Source organism: Podarcis liolepis (genome assembly GCF_965112155.1).
Source record: "Podarcis liolepis genome assembly, chromosome: 4".
Classification (NCBI taxonomy): domain Eukaryota; kingdom Metazoa; phylum Chordata; class Lepidosauria; order Squamata; family Lacertidae; genus Podarcis; species Podarcis liolepis.
In genome coordinates, this window is record NC_139558.1 from 32,909,432 (window position 1) to 32,922,321 (window position 12,890).

The 12,890-nt window shown below is 42.8% G+C and overlaps 2 protein-coding genes across 2 annotated transcripts in view; one reads left to right on the forward strand and one right to left on the reverse strand.

Annotated features, from left to right (window-relative positions):
- The window catches only part of EIF5B (eukaryotic translation initiation factor 5B), a 31,736-nt gene extending 28,874 nt beyond the window's left edge, over nt 1-2,862 (reverse strand). The window contains exon 1 of the mRNA XM_083501649.1: nt 2,674-2,862. Within this exon, the coding sequence (XP_083357775.1) occupies nt 2,674-2,708 (35 nt within the window). The 5' untranslated portion in view covers nt 2,709-2,862. The remainder of the gene's footprint in view (nt 1-2,673) is intronic.
- A 1,300-nt stretch (nt 2,863-4,162) lies between these two features.
- TXNDC9 (thioredoxin domain containing 9) lies at nt 4,163-10,428 on the forward strand. Its single transcript, XM_083501762.1, has 5 exons — nt 4,163-4,576; nt 6,278-6,487; nt 7,449-7,567; nt 8,006-8,260; nt 8,804-10,428. The coding sequence occupies exons 2-5, from the start codon at nt 6,311-6,313 to the stop codon at nt 8,919-8,921; spliced, it is 669 nt and encodes a 222-aa protein (XP_083357888.1). The 5' UTR covers nt 4,163-4,576; nt 6,278-6,310; the 3' UTR covers nt 8,922-10,428.
- The last annotated feature ends 2,462 nt before the right edge of the window (nt 10,429-12,890 follow it).

Sequence of the window (12,890 nt, forward strand, 5' to 3'; positions counted from 1 at the left end):
AGAGACTTCAGAGAAGTGTGACTAGCCCAAGGTCACCCAGCAGCTGCATGTGGAGGAGCGGAGATGCGAACCCGGTTCACCAGATTACAAGTCCACCGCTCTTAACCACTACACCACCCAAAGAGGTGGGGGTGGAAATAGTAACTGGAATGTGTAAGTCCTTTGCGAGACCTTGAAGTACTTGCCAGTCAACTAATAAGAGTTCACTGGTTCCAGGACCTTCTTCCCAGTTGTAAATATTTAATTATACCAGCAAGAATGAGTCTTTCTGTAAAAAAAATATGATTTAAATCAAGTCTTACTGACAAGTGATTTTAATTGATTTGATTTAAATCAAATCCACCCTGGCAGTCCTTGAGTTTTTGCGGTCCTGAACCATTTAAGGCTTTATAGGTCAAAAACAGCACTTTGAATTGGGCCTGGAAATGAACTGGCAGCCAGTGCAGTTGGGTCAAGATCCGTGTAATATGCTCAAACCACCTTGCCCTTGTTGGCAGCCTGGCCACCAATTCTGCTGCAGCTGGAGTTTCCAAACCATCTTCACAAGTAGCCCTATGTATAACAATTGCAGTAATCTAACCTAGAGGTTACCAGAGCATAGATGACAGAAGTTAGGTTATCCTTGTCCAGATAGGGGCACAGCTGAAGCTGATGGAAGATACTCTGCACTACTGAAGCCACCTGAGCCTCAAGTGACAACAATGGATCCAGATGTACCCACAAAAACACTATACAAATTATATTTTTAAAAAATAATTAGCAAGTTTATCTACTTTTTATACTAATGGCTTCTTATGATCTGATCTGCATTGCAATATAGAAGGATGTTTCAATGTGAATTCTTATCGATAGTGTAGCATAAACAAAGATGTTCAGATCAAATGTGTTTTCTTATTTCTGATCCTCTTGTTTTATTTATTTATATTTATCATGGAGGGAGTATAAGAGCATATGGCCTTAAATAAAGAAAATTAACTGAGTGCTCGACTACACCCCTCTTTTGTCTTCCATACCCTTTTGGATCTTACAGGCTACAGCTCAAGGCATAAAACCATAGTGGATAAAAACAGAATGACTAATGGAGAAGGGAAGGTACCTCAAAGAAATTATTGCCTGATAAAATTCAATTCAGAAGCACTGGTGATTCCCTCCCACCCCCTGCTCTCCCCAGTTCCTCCACCTATGGAAAGTCCACAAGCAGCCCGTAAGCACACTAGCCATCTTCCACTCATGCTCCCCAACTGATGGTATTCAGATCATACTACCTCCAGTATTGGAGGCAATGTAGCCATCATCCTGTATTCTCCATCAATTTGGTATATTTGTGGTTACTGTTTACATAAAAACTAGGCATTTGAACTTTATTTCAAAAACATACTGAACAGCAAAGTTTCATATGCTAAATTATACATATAATTGTTTCATGTTCTTCAAGCACTGAGCAAAGGCTTAGGTACAACAAAAAAGCAAAAACTGCACACATTTCATTTTCTTCCTAATGTCATTTCCATCCAATTTCCTTCTATACTTCAGAATCTATAGTGTGATTGATTGATTGATTGATTGATTATTAATTGTATACACTGCTCAGGATGAAGCATCAAATTGGCTGAGCAGAAACCAGTTACCCCTAAGTTATTTTTAAAGGCTGTTCCATTACAGTCTGTTTTTGCACATTAAGCACTTCACATCTTCCTACCTTCAAATTTTAGCTGCCCCGCCCATTCTCTCAACTTCTCCCATCACACTCCCATACACACCATGCAAACCTGTCCTAATTTTTTTCTTTCACAATATTGACTGGACATTTGCCTTGGTCACCCGTCTGAAAAACCTAGCAGGTTCAAAACTAAAGCCACAAATTTATAACCAAGGGAATAAAAGCTTTATCTGACCAACGGGCTTGCTCAATTAGGGTACTTTAAACTTGCAAGAAGATCCTGTCCCCTAACACTGGCGTATCGCAAAGCTCCTCCATTCGGGAATGGCGTTTTTGGACAAGAGCCTTCCTCAGCAAAACTATTAACACCTGGGTCACTGCAAAAAAAAACACCGTCGAGGTTCCTCTGCAGTTGGCCACGATTACCTCCGACACCAACACAACGCGGACACCCCAGAAGAAATTGCGGGAGCTGCGAGCCCAACACACTCACTGCGCCAGATTTTCCGGATGGCTGTGCAGCTGAGTCAAGCCTCCATTTGCAAACCTTGGGCCTCTCCGCCGGCTTTGCAGCAGAGGTGGGTCGAGTAGCGTTTAATTAAGCAACTTGCCCGAGAAAAGGGAATTTTTACGGCAGGGGAAAAACAGGAGACGGGAGCGCACCTCGAAATAACTGCGGGAAATAGCGACTGCCCATAAGCCTCGAGTTAGCGACTGACAACGCAGGTAGGGGCTGGAGTCCCCAAAGGGCGCCCGCCGGAGAGGAGGTTCCCCCGCCCGAGAGCGCTGGGCGACACCGGCCCTCTCAAGCCACCACGGCCCTCCAGGGAAAGGGAAAGGGGCGAGTGGCCGAGGCCCTGGAAGAACCACGAGCTCCCCTGAACCCCGCCGAGGAATGAGGGGAAACGTCCCCTCAGGGAAGCGTGACTCCCTCAGCCGCCGGGAATAAGAGCGAGGAACCCCACGACCTCCCCATGTCCCTCCTCCCTCGGCCATGAAGCCCGCCGGCCTACCTCTCCTCGCTCTTGCTTTTCTGCTTCTTCCCCATGGCTGCGCTCGCAACTGCCTCTCAGGCGCCTTTTCCTTGCGCAGGGCCCAGCCAGCCACATCCACACGCGCCCGGGCACATATGGTGAGAGGGAGGCCAATACGACACTACGGAGCAGGCAGCCGCTGACGCGCGCAGGCGCCGTTCGTCCTCCGTCCCGACGCGCCGCGGAAGCGTAAAAGAACGTGTGCCAGGAAGTGAGGGAGGGCCCCCCGGGTTGCAGGCGCCTCCTCTGGTCGGAGGGGGAACTGCAGCGGGGAAAGCGTCTTTTATTTAAGTGAAATAAATAATACGCATCTCAGTGCGTGGACGCAGCTATGCCGCTTTGGGTCATAGAGCTGTAGAGATGGAAGGAACCGGGAGGGTTATCTAGTCCCATCCCCTGCAATGAAGGAATCTTTTGCCCGACGTGGGGTTCGAATCCACGATGTAGTCTCGTGCTCTACTGAGCCCCGGGGTGCGTGGGTGAGAGACACCTTGGAACTCTGTAGACGCTGCCTGAAGTCCCAGAAAGAAAGCGAGAGGCGAGCTACACGTAAAGAATACGAATTTTGAACAGCAGGCAATGTGAAATTGTGGAACTAACAGGAACGAGTTCGAATACATCGGTAGGAGTCAGACCATGGTTTCTTCCATCTGGGACCCTCTGATCCTTAAAACCAGCTGAGAACTGTGTCTTTCCGTACCGAAGAAGCAGGAATTGAAATCCGAATTTGTTTTTTCCGCAGACGTATAGAGGAAAGCCGCTTCCATGTGAATGTAGCAAAGCTTAGTCCTCAGATGCATAGTCCATGAAGTGATGAGAGGAGGAAAGATGCGTGTAAAAGGGATGGGGGTGACATTCAGCTCCTATCACTGGACACGTTCGAAATAGTATTTTAAAACGAATTAAGTTCCGCAGCCTTTGTGCCTTTCTATATTGTTTGCATGGTCTCATTTTTAATTCATTTCTCATGCTGCAGCTAACTTTAAAATAAAAAACCCGAACAGGAAACAGCAGACACTCACAGAAATCGCTATATATTTATTATATAATGTTATCATGTATGCAGGTTGTTTTTTTTAATGACTGCCCGAGGCTATAGTACCTCGGAAGCAAGTGCCTCTGAGCTGAGTGAAACGGGGGTTTATAACCAGTTAAACTGTGCTGCAGCTTATAACTTCGGACAGGTTTAAACAATGGACCAATAAAGCGACCGCAGCATAGCCTGCCTAGGCATCAGCAGCCCCTTCCAACTCAGTTAAGGCTTATTTTATTTACTAGATTTCTGAATAGACCTGCGCGGGGATTGCACTGGTAACAACCCACTCGCTACCGCGTTTACTCAGAAATAAGACCCACGGATGATTCATCATCTTTCTTGCCTAGTAAGCAACCATTCCGTTCTGCACTTAAGAAAGCCACGCCTTTCCAGAGCCCAGCCGGAAGCGCAAGGCATTCTGGGCCTTGTAGTTTGTGGCGCTCACGGCACTGCTGCGACTATACCGGCAGCAGTTTCCGCGGCGCCTTGAAATTCTGGCCCAAGTAGTTCCCCCTCAGTCCAGAAACCGTTGCTTCGTGGGGCAGTAACAGCCGGTGTGGCCTCCCCTCGACAAAAACAACCGTCTCCGAGCGTTACCATAGCGACTGATCCCAATTTTAAAAACAACCCGAAAAGCCACTGAGTGAACGTGCTTCAAGTGGTGACGTGCTGCGCATGCGTAACAACGGCCGCGGACTCTGACGATTAATGCTTGCGTCAACAATAGAGTTTCCGGGTGCCTCACACTCCCTTAAGACGCAGGCGTACGCGGCCGGCCGGTAGCGGAGTCCGTGGAGAGGCCTGGGAGGGTGTTTTTCGGGCGCTAATTTGCCTCAGGCTTCCGCAGTGAGTATAAGAGCGGGACGGTAAAGACCCGTTTGTGTTTACACGCGCAGTACGTGTGGGTGCGGCGGTGGCGTTCCTTCCAAGTCCCGCCCTGGTAGTGAGATCTGTGCAGCCCCCCCTGAGCAGGCCTCTGCTATTCTGGGTGGGCGTATCTTTCTGAGGTGCTGGGGCCTCCCCACGCCTTCGAAGGATTTCTCATGACAAAAGGATTCAGCTGGCCCTGCCCGTCCCATGGCTGCCTTTCTGTGTTAGGGAAAGCAGCAGGGGGTCATAGAATCTTGGAAGGGACCCCAAGGGCCATCTAGTCCAATCCCCTTGCGACGCAGGAATTTCAGCTAAAGGATCCATGACAGATGGCCACTCACCCACTGCCTAAAAAAACCTCCCAAGGAAGGCGAGTCTGCCGCCACCTCTCGTGGGAGTCTGTTCCACTGCCGAACAGCTCTTACTGTTAGAAAGTCCCCCCCCCCCCCGATCTTTAGTCGGAATCTCCTTTCTTGCAACTTGAAGCCGTTGGTTCAAGTCCTACCCTCCAGAGCAGGAGAAAACTACCATGCTGTCTCCATGTGACAGCTCTTAAGATATTTGAAGATGGCTATCATATCTCCTCTGTCTCTTTTCCAGGCTAAACATACCCAGCTCCTTCAAGCGCTCCTCATAAGGCTTAGTTTCCAGACCTTTTTACATCTTGGTTGCCCTCTTCTGCACATGTTCCAGCTTGTCAACATCCTTCTTGGCCTTTGCCCTAGCTGCAGTGCACTCTCTGTAAACTGGTTTTGAGCCAGGGGGTGCCAACTTGGATGAAATATTGGGGAGGGGAGAGAGTAAGCCCCACCCCACATAGTTGATCACATGGCATGGCACACACACCAATTGAATGGCAATGCCCATAAACTTGGGGGGTTGTCCCCACAAATATTGGGGGGCTGAACGGGCCTCTGACCCTAGGAGTTGGCTCCTATGTATTAAGCAGACTTCATTGTTGATCTTATGTAAGTAGCTCCGGATCCCTGAGGAGTGGGGTAAAAATGTTTCAAAGCAGTAAAATAAAGCTAGCTGCTGCAAAATGGGCAGGTGCCTAGAGACAATGCATTTCTGTAATGGCTAATAAAGTCGAGGTTTCTACAGTGAAATGTAGCAAGTCTTATTAGTCAGCAATATATTATGTCCATTTCAAAGCAAAGTAGCATCAAAGTTCAATTGGTTTGCTTTCAACTTTGCATATTACTAATACGGACATAGTTTTATGGAGCATATAAGGATACAAACATTTTGTGAGCCCATCTGTCACTTTCAACGGAAGAACTACAAATGGGGAAAACAACCCAGAAATGGGTTAAAAGGAGGAAAGCAGAATAGGCTGTACAATACTGTCCTGTATCTTCATCCCTCTTCTGCAGAGTGGGTCAAGACAAAACTGCCAAAGATGCTAGAAGAGACTGTATACAAGTGTTTAAATGCTAATTCCTGGAGTCTCCAAGCTGAGATAGGTGAACTGAAATACTTGGTCTCAAAGGATGGTGCTGATATTGTGGACATAACATAAACCTTGTGGAATGAAGAGAATCGGGGACGTGGTTATCTCTGGATATAAAAGGACAACCTGGAGGTGGTGTTGCTCTAGGGCATAAATGCATGAAAAGTGGAGCTTTGATATCATATTGCATCGGAGTCTGATTTAAAATCTACTCTGTTTTACAGGTTTAATGCGTGTGCCACTTATTTAGGAGGAAAATGTCGTCTGAAATGTTTTCAAAAGCTCTGGAAGCTCAATTGCTTCAGACAACAAAGATTGTAGAAGAACAACTTGATGCTGAGATTAAAAAACTAGACAATGTGGATGATGATGAATTAGAAATCCTAAAGCAAAGAAGGCTTGAAGGCTTGAAGAAAGCCCAGCAACAGAAACAGGTAAGTTTCTTGTAGTGGTGTTAATTGTTTAATATTAGTTGTTGTTTTAATATCTGTATCAAATTCACTATCTTGGCAACAGCCCTATAAGATACACCACTATTTCCCTGCTGCAGATGAGAATGAAGATGATAGAATACTAGCTTGCCTAAAGCTGCAAAGTGAGATTTGAAGTAGCTCACACTCATGCAGTCCAATCCCACTCATACTCCACTCCAGAAGAATTAAATGTTATAAATATTGTGTTCTTTATTTTTGTTTTTTATATGGGAAACTGTCCTGAGAGCCTCGGATAAAGGGTGGTATGGAAATTTAATTAATTAATTAATAATCCTGCTGAAATCAGTGGGATTCATTCTGCAGTAGATGTTCATTGGATTGTAGCCTTACCACTCTTTGCATATTTAATCTATCTGAAGTCTTTAACGTGAGTTCAGTGGAATAAGTAAATATGAATAGGATTGCCTTAGTTGTAATCCTATGTATATACTTATTTTGGAAGAAGCTCCACTGAACTCCCTAGAAATTGCATCTAAGTAAATATTCACTGGATGGATATGTGTGTTTGTCACTATGTTACACAGCTTGTTGAAACTTGCATCACATCCATTGGTGTGACACTGGATATGCTGCTGGACAATTATAAATGTTAACGTCAAAACCTGATATATTTAAAAATATATAAGGTTAGGAATTGGCAAAGAAGCTGATGTTTAAAGTTTTCTAATATTTGCACCCATTTACCTTGCATGAGCAGGTACTATATGTCAGTAGGGCTAGAAACTGTCTTTGGCCATAAAACTGAATTTTTCAGATTTGTTGGCATTTGTAATTACAGAATAACTGGTGGAATTATGAATATTCCTGATGCTACATAACATTTCAGGGGATGCTTTACCTCTTATGACAACACAAAAATACTTAACTTCAAATGTCTAACATGTTATATTCTTATAAACAGGAATGGCTTTCAAATGGGCATGGGGAATATGTGGAAATCCCCAGTGAGAGAGATTTTTTTGAACAAGTGAAAAGGAGCAATAAAGTCGTCTGCCATTTTTACAAAGATACAAGTTTCAGGTATACTAAACTCCTTAGTACACAAATACTTACCAAAATAGGTTGACTGTCAAACAAATAGCAGAAGATTTGTTTAGAAAATTCCATGATTATTTGTTGTATCTTGAGTATAGTTGGCTGTGCAGATTAATACTTGAAATATTGATTATAGCCTCGACATGGCTGCTAAAGTCTTTAGAGACAGCATTGTCCTTCAGATCCACTGCTTTATATTTTTACATCCACTCCCTAGTATCAAGGGCAAAGGCAATGGGAAACTTGGTAAATCTACCTTTTGAGTTAAACATTTAATAACTTATATGCTAACATTATGACCATTGTAATAACAAACTTACTGACAGGTCAAATACGTATGTTGTTATAATAAATTGCCGTACTCATTTGCGATTTCTACATTTCATCACTGTAAAGCACTTTGTTTTATTTTCTGTTCCACAGATGCCTGATATTCGATAAGCATCTAACAGTACTTGCAAAAAAGCACATTGAGACCAGGTTTATCAAATTAAATGCTGAAAAAGCTCCATTCCTGTGTGAGAGACTTCGCATCAAAGTAATTCCCACACTAGCACTTGTAAAAGATGGCAAAACACAGGATTACGTGGTTGGTTTTACTGATCTTGGTAATACAGATGACTTCACCACAGAGACCTTAGAGTGGCGATTAGGTTGTGCAGATATAATCAACTACAGGTAAATGAAATTATCTCCTTTTTTGTTTCTTAATGTAGCTGGTGCAATATTGAAGGTACTTAAAGCATGGAAAATCAAGAAGAGAATCTTTCTGGCAAGGCAACAAAATAATTCTAAACACTGAGTATTGATCGTTATATTGTTGGGGAAAGTTTTTTTCTCTGTACACTGATCATTTTTAAGGGATTTTTTTAAAATAATGAACTGGTGTTGCTGCCTTCCTTTAACTGTGAAGCAGCAAGAAATTGTGGAAGGTATTTCTGAACATGTAATACACTTGGTAGGTTACACCTTTAATTCACAAAGAATGAGCTAAGTCCCGGCTCTTTTTTGTAATTATGTACTAGTGAAAGATTCAGGAAGCAGAATATGTGTCCCCTCTGCTGTAACAGTGAGAGAACTACTCTGCTTCAAGCAGTTGTACTCGCAAGATAACAGAATCTGGCATTGAATTTTGCAAGACTTATACTATAAAATGCAGGTGGTGTTTTTAAAAAATATCGATTCACATACAGTATTGAAATAACTTTCCCCCCCTTTTAGTGGCAACTTGATGGACCCCCCTTTCCAGAACCAAAAGAAGTTTGGGACCACTTTCACAAAGTTGGATAAGAAAACAATCAGAGGAAAGAAATATGATTCAGATTCTGATGATGATTAGATATCATGATTCAGATGTTTATAAATCATCTTTTCTTTGAAGCTTGATACATTTCTAGGAATGTTTTATAAAGCTGTTTGTTTTCAGTACATTTGCATATAATGCTCATTTTCTAAAACTGTTTTATACAACTCATGAAAAGAAACTGAATATTTTTTTTCCCTCGGGGTGACATTTCTAGGTGAAAAATCTGAGCTCTTTTGAACTGCGTCACATGAGACATGACTTTAAAGCATTTTGTTAATTATAAAAATAGTCCCTTTAAACTACATTTTTAGTACTTCATTTGCCATTGGAAATATTAATGAAGGACTTCTGTCAAGAATTGTTATAAAACCATTCCAGAAGTAGTGCATTAATAAAACTGTTGCTTGTCTGATAATGCCATGCGTATGGCACGGTATTCCCTAACTTAACATTGCACTGCATATTATGAAACCATCTTAGCCTCTTTAAAAGAATTAAGTCTACCAGTTGTGTACACTGCATGTTAAAGCTGAATCAGCAGGTAATAGCACATGGCAAAACTATATTGAACTGGAGTACAGGCTAGATTTTTTTATTTAAAAAAATCAGAGTGAAAATTGGTGTTTGCTTTTCCTCTTGATGTGAATGCAGTTTAATACAATTTCTTGCACTGTTGTTCTTCAGTAATAGGCATATTTTCCAAGAGAATCTCTTTCGTCTGGGAATACTAAAATTCCCTTGGGAATCTGTGACAGTCTAGCTCCTAGGTAGGTGAATGAGCTTTTCCTTTGTACTTGTAAATCCCCATAGTTGCCAAAAAGTTTAAGTATATCTACATTTTGGGGGTGTTGAGATAAAGCCCAGTCAGTTTAGGAAATAAGAGAACCTTGCCTGTGAATCTCTACTTGTGGCAAATAAAGAGTCAACTCATTTGAAAGAAAATGGCTGTCTCTTCTGTCAGAGGGAAGCGAGCAATGTTGCAGCATGCTACTGAATCAGCATGAAGTCACCAGTGTTGTTAGTTGTGTGCACAGGTCTTGGTTCAGTAGCGGCTTTCTCTGTTTTTCCTTTTGAGGGAGGTGAGGAAACTGCCTCAGTGAGGGGTGAGTGGGCATATTGAATATCCACCATTAACAGGCACACCTTATATCAGTGGAATGCACAGCTGTGCCCCAACGTTACTTGCTTCTCTCTGCTGATAGAAGTAATGGACAAGCTATTTCTAGAAGTTATAAAAGAAGCATTTATTACGAAGATCCAAAAGGATGGGGTAATGAGAAGGATATATCTAAGATGGGTTGAAGGCAGGTAAAAAGGGGGGGGGAGAGGGTTTCAGTGTAGTGTTTTGAGTCTACTGGATAGGCATAGTTGGTAGGCAGAGTCTCTGTGTCCCAGCAAATTCTGGGTATTGTCTGCCACAAGAGGTGTAAAACCGATCTGGCTCTTTTGCACAGTAGGTCAGCAATATTGTTCTCTTAACTAAGTCAGTTGGTTTTTTTTTAACATTTATGTAAATGAAAATAAAATTATTTGAATTCTATGTGCTAAGTGCCTGTGTATGTTTTTGCTCAGGCTGCTTTATTCCTTGGAGTGTTGCTAAGATTTTTCCACTGAGGCACACTAGTACGCTACAGAAAGCGCGGGGGGGGTGTCTGAATTTTCCAAGCCGCTATGCTCAATATGTTCACAGAAATAGGGCTGCAGCAATACTGAATGGGGTCTTCCTGATCCAAATGGCATAAGGAAAGCACCAGCCCTATTTCTGATATATGGACAGTGATGACACTCAGGACCGGGTAAGGACAGATGATTTCTTGATGAAGCCTACACTACAACTGACAGGTACCGGACACTGCCACATCCAAAATATCACAGTCCCATCCTCAAGCCCTGACTGGCCCCTTCCAAAGTTGCAAGGATGTCTGACTCCTGCATGTTTCTGTGGAGGAAGCATTCGGAAATGATAACTGCACACCAACAATGCAATCCAAAGTGGTTACCGGTTCTGCTGCGTGTGAAGTGTAGAATGGTTTTGGAGTGAATGCAGAAATGATAAGAAATTACATTTTTAAGCTGCCTGTCATTTCCTCAATGCAAGTTCCTCTGAACCCTGTAGATGTTCTAAGGCAGAGGGGGGTAAAACTAATGACCCAAACTACTAGCAATCACCAGCCTGGCTTGGCTTGTTAACATGATCTTAACCCAGGGGTGTTTGGCAGTTTAATTCCCCCCACCTTAATCAATTCTAACACTTACTGGACCCAGGAATTTGGGGTGTCTTGCACTTAATGAACTCGTAACAGTATTGACTATTTGCTGAGGTCACATCTTGCTTGAAGATTGCAAAAGCAATTCACTTTTTCAGATGAGTTACCATATTGATAGATTACACATGGAAAACACTCAAGCAGGTCATCGCAAAGATAATCAAATGCTCGAGTCTCTACTCACTGCTTTTATTTTTAGCCATCATGGCTATTGCAGTCATCTCCAACTGGTACCCTCCAGATGTTTTGCACTACAACTCCCATCAGCCCCAGCCAACAGATATTGGAGAAGTTTGAGCCAACGTGTCGCTCTTTTATATATTTATTTTAAATATCTTTGTCAGGAGCTAACAAATGACAATGAACTCTTTTACAAGTTTTAGAAAGTGTTCTTTTCGTCTACTCTGAAGTTAATGCTAATCACTTTACTGATCTCGAGATGTAACACTGAAAAACTCATTAATTACACACCACCTAATTTCATCTCTTGCCTTGTCTCCATACAGCCATTTGTGTACACCAAAAAGCACCAGCTGGTTTGAAGGCAGATGTGCCAACATCTGTTAATTATTTAAGTTGCTATTTTGCCTGGTGATATTTCCAGGGAAAGGGATATTGATTAATACCAAACTTGGCCTTTTTTTACTCTAGCACAGAGCACACTTCAGCAAGGTTCTATTCTACAGTGGATGATGGAGTCATCATCGCTCCCAAGCTGTTTCAGCCCATTTAGACTGTTTTTGTATATAAAACATTAGTGCAGAAGAATCTTTTCAGCCGTAACGTGTGCACATTATATTGCTCAGAAGTTTCCCGTCGTTCTCCTCACACTCCTGCTGCTGCCACCATGAGGGAGGAAAGAAACCTGAGGCAGGCCTTTGTGTTGCATGCAAACCAACACTCATGATTTGTTTTCCCCAAACGACAATGGCCAAGCCAAGAACCAACCTTGGCTTCCATTCTTGGCTTATGAAACAGAAAGCCAGCCTCTGGTTTGTTTCCTTCCCGGTACAGCAACAAGGACTTATATGAACCTTAGCATGCACTGAAGTCACTCATTTTATTTCTGCCTAAACCAGGAATAATGAATACATTCCATATTTCAAACAGTGTATTAGACAAACTGTTACAGGGAACCAAGTTTCTTCAGGAGTTTATAAAGAATTCCTCATTGAAAATAAAAATGAAGAGAGTTTGTCCATGCATTGAGTTTCTCCTACAGTATACTGCTAGATAGTACTGGGTTGGTTTAGTGTACACTTTCTATTAAACATAGAATAATGAGGCGGTCATGCTTTAGGCTACAATCCAAGTCCCCTTTATGTTCAGAGCTTGGTAGTGGGACAACCATCATGCTCTGCTGCTGCTTGCATGGGGTTCAGTTTGGCCGGCGTCCCAGTGAGGTGCATCTGAAATGAGAATCCCAAAAAGAAACAAAGCAGAAGCAAAAAAGGGGGGGAGGCAAGAGAGGCTTTTAACCACCCTACAAATTTCAGACTCCATTGGTGGTTCTTCGGGGAGTTCCTTAGACAAGTCATTGTGGAAAAGTGATCGCTGGCGGTAGAAATGTTTGAGACCTACTATGGTGCTTCCAATAGGCAAACAGTGGAAAAAGGAATTACATACACATACAGCCACGCTTGATGAAATGCTTGTATAAATCAGCATTAGTACTAGCCACGTTTGATTAATCAGTCAAATAAAGTCTTGACACAGTACAAGGGATGAGTAGATG